Source organism: Mesoplodon mirus (assembly GCF_964341445.2).
Source record: "Mesoplodon mirus genome assembly, chromosome: 9".
NCBI classification, from domain to species: domain Eukaryota; kingdom Metazoa; phylum Chordata; class Mammalia; order Artiodactyla; family Ziphiidae; genus Mesoplodon; species Mesoplodon mirus.
Genome location: NC_138985.1, coordinates 83,392,896 through 83,419,852, shown reverse-complemented (window position 1 = coordinate 83,419,852; position 26,957 = coordinate 83,392,896). Strand labels below are relative to the sequence as shown.

The window sequence follows — 26,957 nt, the reverse complement described above, 5'->3', positions numbered from 1 at the left end:
GATACAATCTGCCAAACTCATAAGAAGAAATAGACAATCTGAATAGGCATATACTTTTTAAAGAAATTGAATTGATAATTAATAACCTTCTAAATCAGAAAGCACCAATCCCAGATAGATTCACTGGTGAATTCTACAAATCACCTAAAGTAGAAATTCTACCAATTTTCTACAATCTCATTCAGAAGATAGAAGCAAAAGGGATACATCCTAAATCATTCTATGAGACCAGCATTGCCATAATACCAAAACTAAAGACATTACAGATCAACATTTCTCATGAAGATAGATGCAAAATGTTTTAAAAAATTAACAAATGAAATCCAACAATGTATAAAGAGAATTATACACCATGATCAAGTGGGATATATCCCAGATATGCAGGGTTGGTTCAACATTTGAAAATCAATTAATACAATCCATCATATCAATGGGCAAGAAAAATAATACGGCCATATCAACAGATGCAGAAAAAGCCTTTGACAAAATCCACCACCAATGCCTGATAAAAACTCTTAGCAAAGTAGGAATAGAGGGGAAGGTCATCAACTTGATAAAGAACCTCTGCAAAAACCCTACAGCTATTATTACTGAATGATGAAAAACATGAAGCTTTCCCACTAAGATCAACATCAAGGCAAGAATGCCCCCTCTTACAACTGCTTTCAGCATCCTAATCTTAGCTAATGCAACAAGACAAGAAAAGGAAATAAAAGGCATACAGATTGAGAAGAACAAAATAAAACTGTTTTTGTTCACAGATGATGTTATCATCTATGTAGAGAGTACAAAAGAATTAATACTAAAACTCCTGGAACTAATAAGTGACTATAGGAAGATTGCAGGATACAAGGTTAATATACAGAAGTCAACTGCTTTCCTACATACCAGCAATGAACAAGTGGAATTTTAAATTTAAAACAAAATACAATTTACATTAGCACTCCCCAAAATGAAATACTTAGGTATAAATCTAAGAAAATATACACAAGATCAGGATGAGAAAAACTACAAAAGTGATGAATTAAATCAAAGAAAAATTAAACAAGTGGAGAGATATTCCATGTTCATGGATAGGAAGACTCAATATTGTTAAGATGTTGGTTCTTCTCAACTTGATCTATAGATTCAGTGCAATCCCAGTCAAAATGACAGCAAGTTATTTTGTGTATATGGCAAACTGATTCTAAAGTTTACATGGAGATGCAAAAGAACAGTCAGCACATTACTGAAGGAGAAGAACAAAATCAGAGGACTGACACTACTCAACTTCAATGATTTTGGAAGTTGACTTAAAATATTAAGGCAGCCTAATAAGAACACCTTCAGTTTTCCAGCTTTTTGCTCAATGATTCTCTTTAACTCCACTTCTCTTTAACTCCACTTATCTCCTTTCCTCCTATGTCAAGAAACAAAACAAAACAAACAAAAAAACCCCCAACTACTCCTACAGAACAAAGGCAAATCCCTCTATATACCCATCCTCCTAGACAGATGTTCTTGTTTTCTCTCTCCCACCACCAACATTGGTGTTCTATATAACCCCTCAATTTAGGAATCACCCATTCCTTAAGCCTTTACAGTTGGAATTCTACCCTTGCTCTTCTACATCACTCTACACCTAACGACTCTCTTAAATATGGGTTCTCACAAGTAGATGGGCATGTATCAGCACCACATGGAAGGTGTGATAAAACACAGACCACTGTCCCCACCCCTTGGGCAGTAGGGCTCAGTGAGGCTCAAAAATATGCATTTCTTGCAAATTTTCAAGTGACGCAGATGATGCTGGTGCAGGAACCACACTTTGAGAACCACTGCTCTCAAAGACCATGTGGTAGCAAAATCAATTAGGATTTTCTGAGTTATCACCTCCCTTTATTGCTTTGGCTCTCAAGATCCATAATCTGCAGCAACTTGCACCAATCTTGGATCCAATTACATCCTTTATGCATCATCCAGTCATCGAATGACTGAACCAGTCATTGTTTTCCACATATGCTCCATGCCTCATGTTTTTCCCTCTGCCTACAGCACCCTTCTTCACCCACCTTAATTATTCAAATCACAGTTTAAGTCTTGAATCCTCATTCTAAATGCCACTTCCTGTGGAAAACCTTCCCTGAATAGCCCAACTCCCAGCCAAATGCTAATAACTGCTTCCTCTTCTGAATTACCTTAGCATTTTATCTATATATCTCTTATTCAAGGGTATAATTTTTGGGGGGAGGGAGAGGAGCTCTTTTCAAGAATAAAGATTTCAAAATTATAAACACAAAATTATGTACAGGGCCTTGAAAGGGGCTCAGGCAAGTGAAGTTCTTTGCAACCTCAGCCTTGTTAGCTTCAGAGTGATTCTGCTTTAGCTGTTACTGGATTTCACATTTCCCCTTTTAGATTGACATCTTCTGTGACAGATCTCTCTCTCTTTCTGTCTTCTTTCTTCTGCTCCTTCTTTTTCTTCTTTTAAGAGAAGCAGGTAAAATAGGACTTTGAGGTCAGACAGATCTGAGTTTGAGATCCCTGCTACTTCACTCACTTAACTGATTGTTATTTTCTTCCATTATGCGCAAAAAGGGTAATAACATCTACCTTTGGAGTTAAAATAAGATCAAATGTGATAGCAAATAAAGGTCTTTAAACAGTGCTTAGGACATGATGAGCACTCTATAAACATCTATAGCCTTATGTGAGTGATTTTCAATTCCCCCAAAGCACCTAAGGAGTGTCTTGCAAAGACACATCGCCTGCTTCCTGTATAAAGGTTCAGAGAAGATGCAATGCCTGAGCATATTGCTTTTTCCTCATTTTACAGCATCTGATTACTACTCTCGCATCAAGGAAACTACCTACAAAAACGAGGACTCGGAAACCCTGTCACTCTACTAGGACTTGTTTGTATTTAATTTAGTGGGCAAGTGAGCATTGGAAAAGCAAATGGATGGGAGAATGTCAGGAGGAGGGGAAGCAAATAATTTGCCAAATCTATTCCTCCTGTGGATCAACCTATCTGTTGCTGTTGTTATAACTTCACAGCACTTTTGGCATCCATCCTGGTGACCCTTAGCTGCGTATGGCATTCATTGATATATAAAGCAAGAAAGAGTAATTAATTATGCTTTTCTCAATGGAAGGGAAGAATGAAGGCAAACCATTAATTTTACTTAGTTTCAAAGCATAACTTTAGACAACCTCATTCTAATATTAGGGGAAAATTCAGTCTAAAACCTAGTCTTTCCATTTATGCCCATTTATACTTTACTCTCAGAAAAAAAAAATCTCATTCTTGATGAGCATAAATATAATAGAGAACTAATTTTAGTAGTATGTGAATATATTTTTCCTAACTAGACTAAAAGGTAAGTCAAAATTTCCAGTGTGCAATTTCAAGCCATTTAGCATAAGATGTAGAAAATTTTTGCTCACTCTATACATTTTTCTTATCAGAACTTTGCCTAATACATCCAATTATCAAACATTCCTAAACCCATGGCAAAAGCAAGTGAAAACAGTCTGTTTCTGTGTTGATGACAGTGATGGTGGCCTAACAAACCTTACTGACCATTATCTCCCTAGTTAAAAAAAAAATCTCTGTTTGAAATTAAACCACAGAGAGATGAAGTTTTAAAATTCAGTTTTCAGGGAATTCGTTGGTGGTGCAGTGGTTAAGACTTTGCGCTCCCAATGCAGAGGGCCCAGGGTTCAATCCCTGGTCAGGGAACTAGATCTCAAATGCATGCCACAACTAAGGAGCTGGTGAGCTGCAACTAAGACTGGTGCAACCCAATAAATATTTTAAAAAATAAATAAAATAAAATTCAGTTTTCATAAGAAGTGGCCCTATTGTATTCTATCTCAATTTAAATGGAAAAGAAAGCAATCAAAACAATATAATACTCCTGCTAGATTTATAGAGTGGCCCAGAATAAGGAATCTGGAGAGAATATAAAATCACATTTACAGAGCATAAAATGTAGGGAGAATGACCATACCCTTCTCTAAGAATCAATTCCAGAATCCGTATATTTGAGTAACTTCTGTGAATTCTGCCCAGCGCTGGGATCCATAAAAAACACTTCAAAATAGTACAAGGTTATTTTTGCTTATTAAATAATAAAAAATTATTGCTTCATAAATAATTATAATTTAGTACATTATTGGGAAAAAATTTAACAATCCATACCTTGATGAAAACTCCAACTAAACAAGAAAATTGAATAAAGCTAAGAAAAAAAGCACCACTTGTTTGGAAGAGTGTCAATTACGTAAAATTTAAGAAAACTTTAGATGGAGTCAGCAACAAAATATTTCCCTCACCTGAAATGGAAGATAGTTTCAAGTTGCAAAATCTAAAACATGTTATAATTTTGGTTTATTTAATGGCTTCTTTAGTTGGTAAGGTAGCAATCAATTAGATATTCTGCAAGTAGAATCACATTTAAAATGGTCCCAGGGCTTCCCTGGTGGCACAGTGGTTGAGAATCTGCCTGCCAATGCAGTTTGATGCCTGGTCCAGGAAGATCCCACATGCCACAGAGCAACTAAGCCTGTGCACCACAACTACAGAACCTGTGCTCTAGAGCCCGTGAGCCACAACTATTGAGCCTGCATGCCGCAACCACTGAAGCCCACGCACCTAGAGCCCATGCTCCACAACGAGAAGCCACCGCAATGAGAAGACTGCGCACTGCAACGAAGAGTAGCCCCTGCTCACCGCAACTAGAGAAAGCATGTGCACAGCAACAAAGACCCAACTCAGCCAAAAATAAATAAATAAAATAAATTAATTAAAAAAAAAAAGATCCCATTATATGCCCAGGAGTGGGATTGCTGGATCATATGGTAGCTCTATTTTTAGTTTTTTAAGGGACCTCCATACTGTTCTCTATAGTGGCTGCACCAATTTACATTCCCACCAACAGTGTAGGAGGGTTTCTTTTCCTCCACACCCTCTCCAGCATTTATTATTTGTAGACTTTTTGATGATGGTCATTCTGACCAGTGTGAGGTGATATCTCACTGTAGTTCTGATTTGCATTTCTCTGATAATTAGTGATGTTGATCATCTTTTCATGTGTTTTTTGGCCATGTGTATGTCTTCTTTGGAGAAATGACTATTTAGATCTTCTACCCATTTTTTGATTGGGTTGTTTGTTTTCAATATTGAGCTGCATGAGCTGTTTGTATAAGCAACCTAAATGTCCATCAACAGAGGAATGGATAAAGAAGATGTGGCATATATATATATATATAAAATGGAATATTACTCAGCCATAAAAAGGAACGAAATAATGTCATTTCCAGCAACATGGATGGACCCAAAGATTGTCATACAGAGTGAAGTAAGTCAGAAAGAGAAAGACAAATATCATATAATATTGCTTATATGTGGAACCTAGAAAAATGTTACAGATGAACTTACTTGCAAAGCAGAAATAGAATCACAGATGTAGAAAACAAACTCATGTTTACCAAGGGGGAAAGAGGTGGGTGGGATGAATTGGGGGATTAGGACTGACATATATACACTACTACGTATAAAATAGATAACTAATGAGCACCTACTGTATAGCACAGGGAGCGCTACTCAGTGCTCTGTGGTGACCTAAATAAGAATGGAATCTAAAAAAGAGTGCATATATGTATATATATAACTGATTCACTTTGATGTACAGCAGAAACTAACATAACATTGTAAAGTAACTATACTCCAATAAAAATTAATACAAAAATAAAATAAAATGGAATAAAATGGTTCCATTATATAGATTCAGGACTTTGCAAAGTATATTTCACATGAAACAATGACTTCATATAATAACTTGAAAATATTTGTGTTCAGTATTGGTCCTAGTCTACAATAACAGTGTTACAAATGGATTCTACTAACACATTGCTTTAGGCTACTGAGATTCACTTACTGAACACAGGTTTAACAAAGCAAGCAATGTTTAAATCTCACCCTCTGGCCAGGACTTATTGAGAAGGAAATGTTCTCTAATATGGCATTCCCACCATCTGTATACTTCGCTGTGAGGTCTTTCACGGTCATTCGGCCCCCTGAGGGCCAGATGTCATCTTTCTTCACATGTTGATTCTCGATAATCATAACTTTCGAGAGCTGGCCATACTTGGATGGTTTCAGTGACTTGTTAGGTTTACCGTCTTCTGCTGGCATATCAATAAACTTAAAGACTCGGCTGACAGATCGCATCTGAAATAAAAATAATTTTTAATTTTTGTTTAAGAGCTGCAGACAATGTCATAATTAGTTTGGTGTTTCCTAAAAAATAACTTGGAAGATGTGATGCTAGCTAGTCGTCACTTGGTTATTTGTTAGGTTTTTCAATGAACTAACAGGAAATAATTAGATGTAATTAAAAGCTTAACCAAGAGAATTAACTAGGATTTCTATAAATGCGCTCTGTATAAAACTGCTTATTTTTGTGATCAGTTAATTCTCAGTTATGCAAGCCACACATAAATAGCCAAACTCTACTCAAGGGAATAGATGATGTCAAGGGGAAAACTTTTTTCTACCATGAGTAGTACTACACAATGTTTTACAACTGTTATATTATAATAAAATGTTTTACACCTCTAAACCACTACATAAGAGTCTTGCCTTACTCTCACAGTACGTTAATAACTATCAACAATTCTATGTCAGCTGGGTGGTAAGTGGACTCTTGAGGCTTAGTAATTTTTTTTTTTTTTTTCAGTACACAGGCCTCTCACTGTGTGGCCTCTCCCGTTGCGGAGCACAGGCTCCGGACGCACAGGCTCAGCGGCCATGGCTCACGGGCCCAGCCGCTCCACGGCATGTGGGATCCTCCCGGACCGGGGCACGAACCCGTGTCCCCTGCATCGGCAGGCAGACTCCCAACCACTGCGCCACCAGGGAAGCCCCAAGGCTTAGTAAATTTTGAAAAACTTCACAATAATCTTCAAACTTAAGTCACTGGCATATATCTGTAGTTAAATATTACATTTTTAATCTGAATTACTTAAAGATCAATTTCCATTGCTGAGCAAAATGTGACTGTGTATAAGGGCTGTATTTAAAATTCAACTATTTTTAAAATTAATTTATATTTTAAAATTTATTTTAGTGAAGTATAGTTGATTTACAATGTGTTACTTTCTGGTGTACAGCAAAGTGATTCAGTTGTGCATATGTATATAAATTCTTTTTCATGTTCTTTTCCCTTATGGTTTATCACAGGATATTGAATATAGTTCCCTTGCAAAAGTAGGACCTTGTTGTTTATCCATTCTATATATAATGGTTTGTATCTGCTAACCTCAAACTCCCAATCCATCCCCCTCCCCCCAACTGCCTTGGCAACCACAAGTCCATTCTCTATGTCTGTGAGTCTGTTTCTGTTTTGTAAATAAGTTCATTTGTGTCATATTTTAGATTCTACATATAAGTGATATCATATAGTATTTGTCTTTCTCCTTCTGACTTACTTCACTTAGTATGATAATCTCTAGTTGCATCCATGTTGCTGCAAATGGCATTATGAAATTCAACTATTTTTCAAAGGTGCTTAAATTCTTTAACAAGAACATATTTCTCTGAACAATTATAATTTATTGGAATTTGGAATGTGATTTTTAAAATAGCCTGGCATATAATAAGCATCCAATAAATATTTGAAAAAAAATTTTTTGGGGGGCTGAGATACCAGTTCCTCTTAAAAGAAGCACTGCCTTGCAACTGAACTCTGGTTCTCTCCTCAAGTAGATTTGAGGGATTTTAGAACATAGGAAGCCTATGCCTCATTTCTAAGGTGGAGCCAGGAATGAGGAGGGCCTTAGAGAAGCTTCCAGTACCCGGCATGGCACAGGAGCAACAGAGTGGACACAGATGCTTGGCATGTCTAGACATAGGTAACTTGACATAGCTTCAGATTTTCTTGTATTTCCAGAATGGTGCTGAAGGGAAGCCAAAGAATCCCAATGCTTTGATCCCTTAGGGTCTTCCATTCCTCAGAGACACAGAAGCAGCTGAGAGAGAGAGAGCTCACCTAGGGAGAGCTCATAATCAAGACCAGAAGGACAAAGACCCAATATACCTGGACTGTACACCTCTAGGTCAGAGATAGTCTCGGAGACAGTAAGCACAACAAGGGACAACCTAGGGCCAGACGTCCCCTCCTTCAGTGTATTGGTATCCTGTAAACTCCACTCACAATTTATTATAGATTCACTTCTAGGAAGATCTCTGTATTTGCTGAGGCTGTTTCTTCCACTCGGCGGAAGGAATGTTCAAATAGAAAATAAATTTGACTATAGCACAAGTAGTCATATTTCTCGTACATGTGATTTCACAGCCAAAGATTCATACCTGCAATCAGGGATGGATCCAGGTTTGGTGGAACCTGAAACTTAAGTAATTTAGGGGACTCTTCTTAAGAAAAAGAATATATATACAATGAAATCTTAGCCATAAAAAGGATGAAATATTGCCATTTGCAGCAACATTGATGGATCTAGAGAATATCATACTAAGTGAAGCAAGTCAGACAGAGAAAGATAAATATTATATGATATCATTTATATGTGAAATCTAAAAAATAATACTAATGAATATCTACAAAACAGAAGCAGACACAGATACAGAAAACAAACTTATGGTTACTAAGGGGGAATAAATTAGTAGTATGGGATTAACAGATGCACACTACTATAAATAAAATAGATAAGCAACAAGGATTTACAGGGAACAATATTCAAAAAGAGAGAAGAAAGAAAAAGAATTAAAATTCTGCATAGAAAATTAAGTATAGGGTCTTCAAAGGGTTCCATGCAAGTGAGAGAACGTGAAGCTTACATCTCATGGGCTTCAGTTAAATCCACTGTGGCTATTACAGTAAACTTATTCAAGCATTGTTTGTTGTATCTTCCCCATCTAGTGTTTACTATCATGCAGTCCCTTAATAAATCTTTGTTCATAATGAATTAATGCATTGTTCTACCTCATATGCAGAAAGCAGTTTCTGAGCAGGGAGAATGACAGTGCTGTGAGGACCTTAGCAGGAAATCGAGGCTGCAGTTGTAGCCTCGGCCTCTCAGCCTGAAAATATACATTGCTATTTGGATTAGAAGGAAGTTGTAATATACCAAACTATTTTTAGTCTCATATATTTGTCTTCATTGAGCTTTTTGAACTAATTTATTCCTGTCTCTAATTTGGAATGTCTAAACATTTTCAGGTGATAGGTAAAAACTGCTATGCCATTGTCCAGCTATGTAGATGGAGCTGGATGGAAATTCAGATTTGGCAATTTTCAGAGTTCTGTAGATGGAGTTGGGCAAACTCCTTAACCTTAAGCTGCTGCTTCTGTGCATAGAAAAGTGTTTCCTGAAGAGGAATGAGGGGGAGGCTCTGTCTAGCCCACTGACAGCAAAGTCTCAACGTAGCCGTTAGCAGCTTAGGTGGGAGAATGTGTCTTAGATTTTAAGAAGTAAATGATGAAGCCAAAATGAGACTCAGGCACTGAAACATCAAACCTTTCCTCACATGAATGGGAAAACTTGATATAATTTGCACAGACTTCTATAAATTTGGAGTTTAACTAAAATGAAGTGGGATTTTTGCTTGAGTAGCATCTGCTTTAAATTTTTGGCTTGATTATTTAAATTTATTGTGCTCAAAAAATTCTCCTGAGTCAATCTTTAAAACTGAATCTCATTATCTTTATGATAGCATCTGTATCAGGGGTCCCCAACCTCCAGTCTGCGGACCTCTACAGGTCTGCGGCCCGTTAGGAACAGGGCCGCACGACAGCAGGTGAGTGGTGGGCCAGCGAGCAAAGCTCCATCTGCCGCCCCCCATTGCTCCCCATCGCTCGCGTTACCTCCTGAACCAACCCCCCAACCCCTCGTCCGTGGAAAAATTGTCTTCCACGAAACCAGTCCCTGGTGCCAAAGAGGTTGGGGACCACTGGTCTAAATTACTAATCTAAGCATCAGGAGAACAGAGTCTTTTGGGAAAAGACAGCTCCACAGCCTCATCTCAACTCTATAACAGATATATTTAGTGAAAAAGAAAATGATTCCTGATTTTCCTTTCCACCTTTTGTTAACAAAGAGGGAAGAAAAGGCTTAAAGATCTATTCTAGGGCAAGTCAGGAAGCCAGACTCCTCTCCTTCACAAAATATTGCTCATTTTCCTTTCATCCTTTTGGTTATTTGGAAACCAGTACATCAAAATTGTGCATGAACACCTAAACTACGTGCTGTAATACCCCAAAAGCCATGATGATAGAAAATATGTTTCATAAGCCTGAGATCTGGCTGGCAACACTGTAAAGACTTTTCATAACTGGTTGTTATAGGAAGATTATAAGAAATAAATGTGAAGAGAATCATCTAGAAGAGTGACATGTGAAAAACCACACATTTTGCAAGAGAAATTTTCAAAATGTGAAGTACATGAAAGGGAGGATTAAAGTGTTTTAAATCATAGATTCTTCCTGGTAGGCCCAAACTAAATGCTTTTCAGAATCAACTAACTAGAGACCTGAGACCCAAGACCACGTTAGAGTCATTGGCATAATCTTTAAGCCATGCATATAGACTTAAGGGATAATGGTTATCATGGAAACAGACTCTGCCCAAAACATATTCTTGAAATTCTTGTCTATCTTTATGCGCCTATTACTTATGCTCCTAGAGCACTTAAAAAGTCAATCAAAACTGTATTGTTATAAATTATTAACAGCATAAGTGAGTTACTTATAGTATACTATAAATTCTAACCCTTTGGAACTTATTATAGCTTGCTATTTAACTTGTGGCAAATCACATGGCAAGTCAATGTCACTTTTTCTGACTGCAAGAAGTGAAAAAGAAAACACATTACAACTAATGACAAAAAACATATCCTAAATAACCGTAGAGGTATCAAATATGTTGTGCCTATTTCAATAATGACAAAAGACATATCCTAAATAACCGTAGAGGTATCAAATATGTTGTGCCTATTTCAATAATTAAGAGCTTCAATAATCAAGGTACTAAGTGCCAATAGGCAAAGGAAGACTCTCAAATTTACCTATCTGAAAAGGTCTGATATCACTTATTGAATCTACTACTCAAACTTGAACTCTTTCTGGTGTGACTGTTTTTTAAAAGCACATGATAGGCCATCAGCAAGTGCTTGGTGAATGCAATTGGGTCTATGTGGTATCCATTAAACATATTTCAAAGGAAATCTCAAGAAGAGAAGATTTACTAAAAAACAAAATCCAGAACAACAAATCAAAATATTTTCCCAAGGTTTTGATTTTCTCTAAGCATCTTAATTTTGAGATAGTGCAACTTCCCCAAGTTCTCTATCATTAAGCACCATCCTTTATATGTCTTTTACAGATTTATATGTGTCATTGGTTAATATACAGGGCAAAAATAATTTGCTGATGGTCTGTCAGTTCCAAAGTAAATTCTATCCCATAGACCAGAGGTCAGCAAAACTATGGCCCAATGGCCACATCCAGCCACATCCATTTGTTTACATTAGCTTTGCCCTACAAAGGCTGAGTTGAATAATTGCCATAGAGACCACATAGCTCACAAGGCTGAAAAAAGTACTATCTAACCCTTTATAGACAAAGTTTGCTGACTCCGTGCCATGACTCACAGAAAACTGGAGTGAAAATGAATCTTAGAGACCATCTAATCCAGTGATTCACAAGTCTAGATATACAAGAATCACCTGGAACACTTTTTAAAAGATAGACATCATGCCTGGTCACCTTGCCCCCAACGAAGAGAACTGCTCTAACTAATCTTAGAGGATCCTAAGTAATCTCTATCTTTATAAAGTTTCCACATGTGCTGTCAGGTTGAGAACCTCTGTTCTAATCCATTCCTTCTTGGTACAAATGAAAAATTCTAAACCCAGGAAGTTAAAGTGACAGGCACAAAGCTCAACAAATTTTCCAAACTTTTCCACACTCTCGCAATCCCTTCAGGTTCTCATAAGCCTCTCCTACTAATTCAAGACCCAAGAACATCTTAATGGTGCTTTCTTTGTCTTTGTTGGTTCTGGTAACACACTGGTTCAGAGTTCTTTATCAGCTCTGACAACTGCAGTGGTGAATGACCTAATCATTGGACATGAGCATTCAGGGACAGTGGTAGATACGTGTGATTCCTGAGAGCACCTGGAATAGTGCCTGCATACATGCCAATCAAGACTTGAAATCTTTCATAGGTTCAGAAGAGAATGTCAGAGCTAACAGAAGCTTAAAAATTTTCTAACCAAACTGTTTCATTTACAAAAGAGAAAAGTGAAGCCCTCAAGTGGGTTATGACTTGCCTAAGGCCACACAACTTCTTGGTGGTGAGGCCAGAGTGGAACACAGAATAGAAAGTCACTTTGCAGGATGGAAATAGAAAGGCTGGGTGGAAAGAAGTCTTGGGACAGAGGTCATAAGTGGAAACTACACCACAAAGACTCATGAGAACAGAAAAACAAAGAAAGGTGTTATCAAGAGGACATTAAAAGGAGGTTAAAAAAAATAGGAGGAGTGAATCCTCCCCTCAGATTCTCATGGCAGAAACTACTGTCAATGCAATAGAATTAGGTATCAGGAGCATTGAAGAAAAGGCAGGCTCCCCACTTCTCCTCCTATCAGGTTTCTTGTTGGTCATTGTACAATCAGTCACTTGATCTTTACTGGAACCCAAAATAAACACAGTCAATAAAAGGACAAAGGAGAAACAGAGGGAGTTTCTATTGACAGAAAACTCTTCTCAGATTACATCAATCTTGCAAGAACTTTCTGGAAACTCATTAACTGGAATCTAACTGTGAACCGTACAGAGGCACAGTCTTCCCTGCTCATCCCGGCGGCTTCCACACTCCTGTGCTATTAGGAATACACTCTATAACAGGGATGGCTTATCTGCTGGTGCAACTGTTGAATTAAGGCAGTAGATACTATTCATATGCTCAGATCTTTTAGCTGTGCTCACTAGGATGTAGACAGTCCTGAAAACAGATGAATTGTCAACTGCCTCATTCAAACATTGAGACTATGAGTGTGGGCAATTCACTAGTCACCAGATGGCTTGATAACCACTAAGCCTGAAACATCACCTCATCACCTTTCATCCTTTCTACCTCTTATTTATTTAATTTTCACTCATTCACGGAGGCAAAAATCTAGGTATGCACAGCCTATTTAAGATATATAATGTTTAAGTAGCTAACAATAGGAGACAGAGAAGCTTTATGGTACTAAAAATGGCAGGCATCTTGTGAATCCAAATAAAATAAATAAGTACACAGCTTTGTTAATTAAGAACACAAAAATTTTAAGATAATAGCTTAAATATAGTATGTGAGGAATGGAGCTAAAAAGAATTAACACTTCTCTTTTCATCCTATCTATAGAATAGTGTGAGATACACAGTTGAAATGAATAGAGAGACATATGTGGTATTCATGTTAAAATGAAGAGTGAATTAGAAATAATAGTTTTTAAAACACTGTGATATCAATTGAAATAATTGGAAATCCCCTAACATGTGGGTTTCTAGTGGGAATTATTAAGTTGGACTCTGATAATTTTACTATTTTAAAATTTTCTGGGGTTATTCACAACCTATTACACTATGCTGTTCATAAGGTGACAATGTTCACATGACTTTTTTTCCAAACTGCTATATAAAACTAGGCAAACAAGTAGGTAGAAGTTTCGTTCACTTTTAATGGTCTCTTGATACTGCAAGCATATTTTGAGGCGATTCCAAACAAGAGCTTATGCCCTAAAATGTCAAGCCTACTGGAAGACATTCTATCACTGTGTTTTATAAACACCGGGAGGTGTCAAGTTAGTAGTTGGATATATATTTAGAGGGCAGGGGAGTGGTCTAAATTAGAGATATGAATGTGCAATGCATTGAGAGATGATTTCTGAAGCATGGAGTTAGATAACAGCTAGAGAAAGTGTAGATAGAGGAGGGCTGGAATACAGCTGATGTTTAGAGCTCTGCAAGAAGATGAGAGGCCAGCACAGAGAACTATGGAGGAACCAGACAGGTAGCGGGAAAACGAGGTGGGAGTAGCATTACCCTATCGAGAGAAGAAAGGATCACAAGAAGGACATGTCCATGGCATAAGTAACTGCTGAGAGGCTGAGAGAAACAAAGATGCTGGCTCTGGAAAGATGTTGGTCATGAGTGCTGGGGATGATGGAAATGAAATGAAGCAGGTTATGTAAAGAATGGGGGGGGGGAGGAAATGGAGTCAGGAACTCTTTTAAGAATTTTTGCTGAAAATTGGTCAAAGAAATGGAGTGCTAGCTGGAGATCAAGGGATGGCAGTTTGTTTTTTTTCGGTGCTTTGTGACCGCCTGGAGGGGTGGGATAGGGAGGGTGGGAGGGAGGGAGACGCAAGAGGGAAGGGATATGGGAACAAATGTATATGTATGACTGATTCACTTTGTTATAAAGCAGAAACTAATAAATAAATATATATATATATATATCTTTATTGGAGTATAATTGCTTTACAGTGTTGTGTTAGTTTCTGCTGTACAACAAACTGAATCACCTATATGTACACCTATATCCCCATATCCCCTCCCTCTTGAGCCTCCCTCCCACCCTCCTTATCCCACCCCTCTAGATTGTCACAAAGCATCAAGCTGATCTCCCTGTGCTATGCAGCAGCTTCCCAGGATGGTAGTTTTATGCTAGGGAGAAAGGTCCCACAAAGAGGGGTTGATCGCATATCACTGGCCTTTATACAGGAGCGAAGACACGGAGGGCACTGGAGCATATGAGTAGTGGTGCAGAAGGGTGGTGGAGAGAAAGGAGGGAATTCTTTCTGGTTGCATGTTTTTTTCTATATAGTATGTAGCAAGGTCATTGGCTGAGAATGCAGGGGGTGGAATTATTGGAGCATCTGAGAAGAGACAAGAAGGTGGGAAAGAACCATCTTAGGGAATAAAATAGAAAATTTATTAGGAAAATGTAATAAAAGGGTTGTTGACCAGTTCTGAGGGCCAACATCTGAGATGCGCAATCAGTCATAAATGCAAAGATACCTGAGGTTGTGATGAGGAAGTGTTATCCTCCAAATATTACCTCTACTGTTTGAAAGCTAATGAAAGCTAGGCACCTGGGTTAAGCAATGGATGAGCAGAAGAAAAGTCATATTGCCATTTTTATAACTTCGTATTTCTGTTGATGGTTGACTCTTTGTTCATGCCTAAACCCAGCCAGATGCATAAATGAAATATTGTTTCCAAGTCTAAAGACATTTTTTTCTCAGTACCTTTGTACTGAAAAACTAAAAGTGTGTGTCAAACAAAACACCCTGTTTACTGCATTTTAAACTCAGGTCTAAATCCATTTCAGAACTCAATAAATTAAAGTGAATTTTTACTTCAGAGGTCACAAGGACCTTTAGTGTTAACATATATGTAAACATGAAATTTGAGGGCAGACCTCTCTCCCCTTCTACTTTCAACATAGGCTAGGTGAAAACCAACAGATTACTGGACAACTTTAGCAGTTGCAGGGGTGGAAGCAGCAAGATGGGAATTAATAACTAGATAAAGGCCCAGGAAAGACCAGTTGTGCTGTTTGGCAGGGAAATGAAAACTAACATGATCACTTTGATATTCAAAGAAAAGAAAACGACTTTAAAAAATATGATGAAATGCAAATATTGATACTTTTCATAGATTGTATTAGAACATAATAGTTTTTTGCAAAGATCCTTTTATGCCAAGAGGTGAAACAATGTCGGAGGTGAAACAATGTCAAAGCACAGGTCACAAAGCCCAGGATGACCATGTGAAAAACTAGAGAAATAAAAATGCCTGAAAGAAATTTTAATGGAGATTAGACATGCAAAACAGACAGACACCAAACAGAGGCTGTAGAGGCTGTTACATAAACCAAGCAAATTAATGTGACAGACAGAAAGGAATTGTACATATACGAGGTAAAGAGATGCTTTCAGATAAAGAAAATGAAGTGAAGTGCATGAGGATTTTAATCGTAAAGTCAAAGTTGTAGAAAGTTTGAACAAAGAATTAAATAGATGCCAGCACAATATTTACTTACTATCTTCCTGCTATTTTCCAACAGAAACACTTTGAAGTACATTTGCAAGACTCAACCCCAAAAGCATAAGAGCTAAGTGAGGAGATGAATGGCGTCACTAAAAAGAGCTGGTCGAACTCAAAAAAAAAAAAAAAATGTGATGTTAAAGGAAAAGAAAAAACCCTGCTATAAATCAGGTTAAGGTTAAATTATGTTTCAATGAATTACTACAATGCTTTGGTTAAATAAAATATTAAGTCACATAGACAAGAAGAAGGCATGAAAAGGTTTGGATTTTCCCTATAGAAGTATTTTTTATAATGATACTTGTTCTGACAGGAACTGATTATACAAATTTCACAGCTGAACCAATGTGTGCATTTTGAGAACATGTCAACTGTCTCAGAGAATAATAAAAAGAACCTAAGCCAAAAGGGTAATAACAAGTGTTATACAGTCATTCCCAACATGGGTTTCTAGACCGTCCACAAATATAGTATTGGATATCTGATTTTGAATACAGTACTCCAGCTAGACTAATAGAAGTTGATGATGAAGCTATCCAGACCAACTATACCATCTGATGAAAATTATGCACTTTTTTTTTCTGCAGTATGCGGGCCTCTCATTGTTGTGGCCTCTCCCGTTGCGGAGCACAGGCTCCGGACGCGCAGGCTCAGCGGCCATGGCTCATGGGCCCAGCCGCTCCGCGGCATGTGGGATCTTCCCGAACCGGGGCACGAACTCGCGTCCCCTGCATTGGCAGGCGGACTCCCAACCACTGCGCCACCAGGGAAGCCCCATATGCATTTGTTTTTTAAATAAAAAGGGGAAATATGCCTTGATTCCATTTATCTCTCACTCTTGCTGCCATAGGATTTGTGCCCTGGACACAGTGTTACCTCACATACATTACTGCAGGCTCTGCACTCCAAGGAACCAAAACAAGAGAAATCACAAAACCAAAATATGGTCTTTGTACACACTAATAAATTACATAAATATGTGGCAATATTGACCAAGCAAAAAGAGAAGGCAATGATAAACTCTTAAGAATGAGAAAGGAGCTACCACCAAAAAAAAAAAAAAAAAAAAAAAAAGACTGGAAATTTTAAAAATATGAAAAAATATTATGAAAAATGTAATGCTGATAAATTTGAAAACCCAAGATAGGGGAGGATTTCTTAAAATGATACCAAAAGCACAAAACATAAAGGAAAATATTGAAAAATTTAACTTCATTAAACTTAAAAGTTTCTTTTCATTGAAAGATACTATAAGCCAAGCCACTGACTGAAGGACCATGTTTGAAATGTAAAGAAGTGACAACTGATTCAGAATTCATAAACTCCAACAAATGAACTAAGAAAAAAACCAATCTACTTGAAAAATGAGCAATCGAAATGCACAAGCAATTAACAGACAAGGAATCTCAAATGGCCAATAAGTATGTATTAAGCTGCCCTATCTCCTTAGCATTCACTTCACACCCATCAGATTTCCAAAATTAAAAAGTCTGACAAGAATGGCTATCATCAGAAAGTCTACAAATAATAAATGCTGGAGAGGTTGTGGAGAAAAGAGAACCCTCTTACACTACTGGTGGGAATGTAAGTTTGTGCAGCCACTATGGAAAACAGTATGGGGAGGTTCCTTTAAAAAATTAAAAATAGAGATACCATTTGATCCAGCAATCCCATTCCTGGGCATATGTCTGGAAAAGTTAAAAACTAATTTGAAAAGATACATGTACCCCAATGTTCACAGCAACACTGTTTACAATAGCCAAGACATGGAAGCAACCTAAGTGTCCATCGACAGATGAATGGATAAAGAGGATGTGGTACATATATACAATGGAATACTACTCAGCCATAAAAAAGAATGAAATAATGCCATTTGCAGCAACATGGATGGACCTAGAGAATATCATACTAAGTGAGTAAGTCAGAGAAATACAGATGCTATATATTATCACTTATATGTGGAATCTAAAAAGTAATACAAATGAATCTATATACAAAACAGAAACAGACTCACAGACATAGAAAACAAACTTATGGTTACCAAAGGGGAAAGGGAGGGGCAGAGGGATAACTTAGGAGTATAGGCTTAGCAGATACAAACTACTATATATAAAATTGATAAGCAACAAGGATTTACTGTATCCACAGGGAACTATATTCAATACCTTGTAATAACCTATAATATAAAATAATCTGAAAAATATATAACTGAATCACTTCGCTGTACACCTGAAACTAACACAATATTGTAAATCAACTATACTTCAATTAAACCAAAGTCCGACAATATCAAGTGTTGCATGTCATAGCTATGGACCTCTGAGAATTCTTATACTCTCTTGATGGGAGGTTAAACTGGTACAACAGATCTTAGAACAATTTGGCACCATCTAGTAAAGTTGAACTTGGGTGAATTCTATGGCCTAGCAATACCACTCCTGGATGACTATCCTAGAAAAATCCTGGGCAAGGAGACTGCAAGAATGTTCACCATAGCACCAGATCTTGATTGTGGCTATTTATGTGGAGGAAAGAAGAGTTATGGGTTTATTGAGAGATAGACAGTGACCTTCATTTTTTTTTTTTTTTTTTTTTGTGGTATGCGGACCTCTCACTGTTGTGGCCTCTCCCGTTGTGGAGCACAGGCTCCGGACGCGCAGGCTCAGCAGCCATGGCTCACGGGCCCAGCTGCTCCGCGGCATGTGGGATCTTCCCAGACCAGGGCACGAACCCGGGTCCCCTGCATCGGCAGGCGGACTCTCAACCACTGAGCCACCAGGGAAGCCTGTGACCTTCAATTTATCCACAGTGTTTTATATCTTAAGCTGGGTCTGGGGTATATAGTCATCTCTTATGTTATTACCTATACTTTTTGGTTCATCTGAATTTTTTTCATAAAAGATAAAAAGAATAATACTTACCAAGCTATCCACATCTATGCTAGAGTTTACGGCCCACTGTAGTGTACCCATGATATTCATGGCTAAAGTTAGAATAATCCCAGCTCTTCCTTCTCCGTCACCTATAGGTGGAAAAAAGATATAAACAAACTTTATGCTATTTCTCTCTCCTGTGAACCACTTTATGTATTCCTAGAAGAGGGCACATATTAAAGTTACATTTTGATTCTGTGCCAGTTTTAACCATTTTTCATCTCAGATCCCCACAGCATGTATCCCAAGTAATAATATGCCCTGTATGTAATAAGTATTCAACCAACATTTTAAATCAAAGAGTGACTATTAGCAAAGAGTTGCCCTTTTTTAAATGCTTCAGATATTGAAGGGGATGTTGGTGTTGGGTAAATATCACTTTTATCCCTTCTACTATTACTCTGTAAGTAATAATACCTTCAAAGACTACAATGGATAATGGAAAAAAAGTTCTGTGTCTGAATAAGCTCCTCTGCAAAGAAGTCAAAAGTAGGAGAGATATGTGTGTGAGCAGCATCCAGAAGATATTTAGATGTGCTTCATGCCTTTGTGAGGAGGACTTTCTCTGCCAATCAGATGCTGTTGGGAAGAAAGAACTTCGAGTTTCACGGGGAAGTCAGAACTCATGGGTCTGTCATTTGGAAAAAGAGAAGACTGCTCTTTATGTTAAAAAAAAAATTGACTCGTTCACCCAGGAAGAACAATACTTAAATGTCTAATTAGAGTAAATAATTTTTAAGGGCTAGAGGGGACCACTAATTAAAATTCATAAATACTCTCTATTCATGGCCCTAAAATTTTTCTAATAGGAATGTTCTTAAATTATTATAAATTTAGGTTATCAAGTCTCAATTGAGAGTCAGTCCCTGCATCTGTAATGCATGATAAAACTGTCATAGGGTTCTAAAATTGGGAGAAATAATTCATCCCATTATTATGAATTGAAAATTTTGTTTCTATAATTCCTCTAACAGAAGACAAACCATAGATAGCAGGTATGTGCTTTTAATACTAAATCATTTATTCTAAATAGGTAAGATTTATTCAGGGCCCCAATATATTACTCATTCTGAATATTAAGATGAGAGTAAGATAAAATTTTAAAAATAATAACAATAATAAGTAATATAAGATTTTCAGGTGCTTACCATGGACCAGGCACTACACTAAGTGTTTTATACAAATTATCACATTTAATACTCACCACAAACTTATGGGATAGGTACTATTATTATGTTTATTTACACATGAGGAAAATGAGGGCTTTAGAGAAGTTAATTAAAGTGTACAAGTTACCAGAGCTGAAGACCAGCAGAGGCAGGGCTGTTATTAGCTGTATGGCTAACATTCACTCTGGCTGGGCATCTGATTTAATGGATAGGTCCTGAACTATACTGATTGCTAAATGCTTTGACTATCATGCCTGGTAAATCGGGACTCAGTCAGATCCTTAACCATTATGTTATAGCACATGATATATTGGTTTGAATTCACTGTTAACAAATCCTTGTTCACTCAGCCCTCTTGGATCCCATTTCAAATAACTTAATTAAAGGCAAAATATTTTTAAAATTCTGAACCGCAAAAGAAATTTTATTTTGTTTTAAAGTTGCCCCAAATTATTGTACTGCTAAGGATTTAGTTCATTTGCCTGCCCCTTATATTCCTTTCATAGAGTAATTTCCCATTGCCCTAGGCTGAGAGAACAGTGAAGGCGGGAAATCCACTACTCTCGCGACACCTGTGTGGATGGCAGGTGGACCCTTCAGCCAAAATGAGCCTGTTTTCTGTTCTTGCCCATACTTGGTAACTGGACAGAGGAAGTCAGCTGTTCATTCAAAGGGCCTGAATGGAGAGGCCATATAAGGTCACTGTAGCACAGCTTTGGGACATCAGGGAAACCAGAGTTCAGAGAAAGAGAAATGAATGAATTAGCCAGAGGAAGGAATGGGCACGGCCAGCATCCAGTCTCCAGAGACGGGAAGCTCTGAGTCTGACTCTCCACGCCTGTCCCATTTTCCCTGGAGGCTCCGTGTGCCTCCCGCCCTGTGCTCCACGAGGTCCTCCTATAATTCTCCAACATGTGCTTCATTTTGTTTGATCCAGATTCTATTCTTAGAACCAAACGACCCCTCGGATTTGGCAGTCACTCTGAATCTCTGTCCACAGTCACATATATAAGATATTTCAACCTTTCTTATAGCTCAGTAATTCACCTTTTTTAATTAGAAGAGCTCACTTGTCTATATAGGTTTTCATTTTACTTACAATGAAATATTTTACGTTTTTCACCCAAAGATCCTAAAACTCAGAACATTTGTATTTGAAAAATATGGCACTTTCACCTAAGTTATTTCACTTCTATGGCAGTTTTTCACCATGCAAAGTTCACATTAGGATGACAAATTGCACCAACAGGTGGTTAAAAGAACAAAACTTACCAGGGATGGGGATTTTGTGTGTATCTGTATATAAATTTGGTTGTGTCTTTTCCCCTATTCAGAGAGTTCTTTAATAAAGAGATCTATTACTTTTGAAGCCAAGATCCTTTATCAAAATGAGAGTCATGAGATGGTTTTTTTCTTTGAATCACAGATTTGTTATCTGACACTCCTTGTATCTCAGTTTTTCAGCTGTATACATCTCTAATTCAAAGAAATCATTCATTCAATAAACAAATTTTTTGATCAATAAACTCTCAAAAAATTGATTTAAAGATATCTAAAATTTTTAACCTATAAGAATGTAGCATTTTATTGGTTGGCAAAGCTTTAAATTAAATGCTTAGCTAAATAGTTAAGGAGCTCATATTACCTGTTGTTAAAATGGAAATGAAGGTAACAGCAATGAAGAAGAGGACAAAAATCATTTCTATTCTCATTTGGAACCAGCGCAGTGTTGACAGATACAAGAACCAGTTGGCAGTATGTAAATTCAGAGCTTTGTGGAACAAAGTTTCAAAGTAAGGCTGCCGTCCAAAGGCACGAAGTGTCCATAGTCCTTTTAAGCTCGTAACAAGATGAGTGAAAATTGGACTTCTGCCTGTGAAATATTCCCATAGAAAATAATGCAAGTCATGTAAACACATAATGCAAATTCTTACTTTAAAAAGAGTAGCTTAAAGAATAACCAAACAACAAATGTCATTGGTTAAAAAGGCTTTTCATTCTGGTGTTGTACTTTGAATAGATGCAATCTGTTACTTTTTTTAATGTTACCCACTTTTTTACTTGGTTACCATGGATGGGAACTTATTATAAAATCACTGCCATTATTTATTCATATTCCTTGGCTACCACTGGGCATTGTTTACCTAATCCTAAATTAATCAGAGAAAATGTTTTTCTTTTGAGACAATTTATTCAAGGTCTCAATTAAGAAAGTTTATGTGACTTAATTTAGCAAATAACCTTCAATGCAGAAACACACTGGAAATATATCCCCTGAAAATGCACCCAAACAAGGGCCATTACTGAACAATGTGCTTCCCAAAGAGCTCAAGCAGTGTTTGGGAGCACACAAAAAGGCAGACCCCCAGGAGAGAAAGGAAAGGTGTCTGAAAACAAGCCAGAGGGAAGAATTTTGTCCAGTATCATTTGGGAACACAGACTAACATTTAGTAATAGTAGCACGATCTTTTCAAATTTTAGTTTATATGATTATGAATGGATATCACATACATCAAGCCTCCTAAGACTCTATATACTTGTTTTAAAATCAAAATGAAGTCACATGGTCATTAATTAATAAAAACAATCCATGTGTGCTTTATAATTTACTGTTTCCTTTTTCTACTTATACTTTTTTTGGGGGGGGATAGTTTGTGGTTTAACATTATATTTTAAATCTGAAAGAAAACAAAGGTCAAATTCTCAATAATAATACTTAAGATCTAATGAATAACAAAAGTATGAGACCCAAGAGAGTTATATATGATGAGAATGTACAGAGATGGCCTGGATCACAGTTGAAACAGATGTTTTTAAAAGTCATTGTCATATAATGCAAGAGTTTAAAAATAGGAAAAAAATTTTGGAAAGGTACATAAATCACAGATAAATATCCACGAATAGCTCTTGTGATATTTTCCCAGGTGAGCATTACACAGGCTGCATCATACCTTCAGATTCCAGCTGTTTGAGTTGCTGTGAGGTGCAGAGGAAGTAGGCTCTCAATAGAATAAAAGCTGCTATCACTGGCACTGTAGCTAGGAAGATGTAGGGTTGTAAAACTGAGACTACCGCCACAGCCCCAATCACAATTAATAACAACTGTGGGATCAAAGAAAATACACTGGTAAGTAAATAGTTCCATGTTGCAAAGCGGACAAGGTATGTTAGCAACATCTTTCTAAATAGGGTCTTCACATTCTGCTCCATTCTTAATACGGGGCAGGCATCATCCTACTGGGAAGGCAGCCACCTCAAAGTACATTTTTCATAAGTTCTATCAAAATTCCAAAAATTGTTTAGGTTGCTTATAATATTTTGAAGTTTAGAAAACACGGTATTCTTGCATCTTAGTATATATTCACTTCCTCTATACTTTAAAGTGCTGTATGATAAATAAATTTTAAATGAACATAATTTTTTTCTAGCCTGGGCTTCTTTTAAAATAAACTTAAAAAAATAAAACAAAAAATAAAATAAAATAAACTTCATATTTTAAAATAATTTTAGTATGAATGTGAAATTTTAGGATTTATTTTGTTCAGACAATTTCTGAAAATTGGGCATTCATCTTGGAGCCTTTTGAGTCAGAAAAATCTGGCAGGCTTTGGTCATCTAGGCAAGCTACTTAATTTGCCCAAACCTGGTTGATTAACATTTAAGATTGAAAAAAATATATACTTAATAAATTTCACTCCCCTTCCTGTTTTTGTTCCTGTTCCTTAAAACAACTGAAGATGACCTAGAGGCTCAAAAAAAAAAAAAAAAAAGAAAAGAAAAAAGAAGATTTTGGGGGTATGGCTGATTTAATTTGAAATTAGACCACTTTTCTCTCATATATTGTTAAATGAATTTTGTGTTTCAGTCAAGCCCATTCATTAGAGACATATCTTCACATTATCCACCCCCAAAACTGGATCCTTGTGGGCAGTCTCAGAAACAAGTTAACCATATTGGTGTTCTTCAGATCAAGTTCAAGGCTTAAATTCTATATTTCCAAAGGACACTAAATCCATACATATTAAAAAAAATCTGCTAACATTTGTTCCACAATATCCCATGTGAATAAAGCATAAATAAAGTAACTGTCACAACAAGGGTTGAAAAATAAACCTATCATAACATCTATCTGATAATCACTGAGCCAGTTGTCTACCAACTGCCATGGGTGACCCATGTATTTTCCAACGGATACAGAAATACAGAACATTTTGGTAGATGAAAACATGAATAAGCGTGTAACTAAGATCTGCATAAATCTTCTTTGAATGGGTTGTTATGTTCATCTAAAGCTTCGGATGATCATATCTCAATGATACTTTTCTAGGGAAAATGCCTCTAAGGTGTCCATTATCAAATTCTACAATAAGCCCTTCGCTCATTCTCGTTCAACAAATACTCAGATAAATACAGTGCCAAACACTGGACTAAGTACATATGATGACTCAGTAATCTAAAGAAAGTCTTCTCTATTCTGTTCTTGCCCTAAAGTTCCACCAGTACAATAAGAAAGCCTCAAACGCCTTAGTTACTACATGACAAGACTTCATCAATGGCGAAGGACTCAGTTTTTTAACTGAGGGTATTTATTTCTCAGAAATAGGATCTTTTGAAAAAAAGAGAAAAATTAACTTCCAAGCATTGTTTACTAGGAAATACAATTTAATTTAAATGGGCCACCATATTAAGTACCAGTATGTCTGAAAGACAAATGCTATTGCATTGGCAACATGGAAACGTTCAGCTACTCCATTAGAATCAGGGGTTGTTGCTGTTTGCTGTTGACAGTTGTAAATGGCACTGTGTTCATTTGTCTTGTGCTATTTTTACCATGTAATTCCAACCTGGAGCTGTTGGATTATAACAATGGGTGGGGAAAGTGATCATTGTTTTTTCTTTTTTTTGTTGTTAACATCTTTATTGGAGTATAATTGCTTTACAATGGTTAGTTTCTGCTTTATAACAAAGTGAATCAGTTATACATATACATATGTTCCCATATCTCTTCCCTCTTGCATCTCCCTCCCTCCCACCCTCCCTATCCCACCCCTCTAGGTGGTCACAAAGCACCGAGCTGATCTCCCTGTGCTATGTGGCTGCTTCCCACTAGCTATCTATTTTACGTTTGGTAGTGTATATATGTCCATGCCACTCTCTCACTTTGTCACAGTTTACCCTTCCCCCACCCCATATCCTCAAGTCCATTCTCGAGTAGGTCTGTGTCTTTATTCCCGTCTTGCCCCTAGGTTCTTCATGACCTTTTTTTCTTTTTTTTTTAGATTCCATATATATGTGTTAGCATATGGTATTTGTTTTTCTCTTTCTGACTTAATTATTGCTGATATGGTGGAGATTCTTAGGAATGACAATGTAACTATGTTACAATAGAACAGGAAGAATTGTGCAGCCAACCTAACCAAGATATCACATAGGGTTTGAGAAGAATGGAGAAGGTGGGTAAAACTGGAAATGGTGAAATATTCACAAGGTAGATTTCCAGCGATTAAAATGATCCAGAATAAAGCCCAAACTGAGAAGTGAACAGTAAATCTAAGCTTTGAGGAAAATAACTCTATTTGCTTTATAAGGAACCATCCTTAGGCATTGAGGTCAGAAGCTAATAATTTAGCACTTGTGCAAAACTAAAGGCACTGGTTTAATATGTTTGATATTCTAATTATACAAAGAAACTTTAAATTCTGTCCTAGTTTTTAATTCACAGTGAAGAAGAAACAAGTCATTTCAGACCAGGTATATTAGTGAGAGGACAACAAAATAAATAAATAGAGGGACTTCAATACAAGATGGAAATGTGAGTACAGATTCTAATTCCCGTTCATCCTTACCCAAATCCTAAAATTCTAGGGGGAAAAAAATCAACAGACTATAAAACCTGCAGGGCACCAGATGATAAGAATGAAGGATCACTTTGAAATGATTTAGAAGGTTAATTAATTAATTGATTATCAATAAATAGATAATAAATACCTATTTAAAACCAGGCAATGAACACCAGATCTGGAATTTAATTCATAATTGATAGTTAGTCCTTGAGAATTTTTAAGCCAGGGATTAATGGGATTAATAGAATGAATAAGGGAGGAAAAAAGATGTAAAAGACACAGTAGAGATCAAAATGGCAGGACTCACTGTGTATTCATATGTTAGAGTAAGACAGAAAGAATAAAAAAAACCTAAAGGTTTTGAGGCTGACGAGAAGATTTGCATATTTTAAAACATGGAGGCTTCTGTTTCATGAAAAAAATCAGTCACTGAAGCATAGAGATAAGTAGGACGCCAGGATAGTTTTTTTTCTGTGTGGCTTCAAGTTCAAATTTGTCATGTATGGCCCACTTCCAGTATGCCAATCTGAAGCATATGACTTTAATATTGAAAGTGACCATCATCAGACTTATCTTCCTCATTTGAGAAACCTGAGACTCTTAGAGATTAAGTATCTTGCTCAAGGTAAAATAAATAGTGGTATCTGCAGAATAGAATCTGGATCTTTCATTTTCACTATACAATGTTCCAATCCAGAAAGTAAATTGCCCAGAATATTATCAAATGTTAAGAACTAGTGTTAATAGAAATAACACTTTTTTAAAAAAAGGAAATTTACAGGTGTGCTTCATTCTGTGAAAAAATCTGTTTCTGAAATGTGACTAAAAAGAAATTTAACTAATCTGAGCATAAGTATAACCAAAGGGGTACCCCTCTGATGCATTTTTAATAAATCAAAATTAATCAGATTT

The 26,957-nt window shown here is 36.8% G+C and overlaps 1 protein-coding gene across 1 annotated transcript in view; it reads right to left on the bottom strand.

Moving 5' to 3' along the window:
- The window catches only part of CFTR (CF transmembrane conductance regulator), a 187,313-nt gene that overhangs the window by 34,189 nt on the left and 126,167 nt on the right, over positions 1–26,957 (bottom strand). Inside the window, exons 19-22 of the mRNA XM_082631970.1 lie at positions 23,154–23,304; positions 21,848–22,075; positions 19,022–19,122; positions 5,963–6,214 (exon numbers count right to left, since the gene is read on the bottom strand). Of these exons, the coding sequence (XP_082488096.1) occupies positions 5,963–6,214; positions 19,022–19,122; positions 21,848–22,075; positions 23,154–23,304 (732 nt within the window). The remainder of the gene's footprint in view (positions 1–5,962; positions 6,215–19,021; positions 19,123–21,847; positions 22,076–23,153; positions 23,305–26,957) is intronic.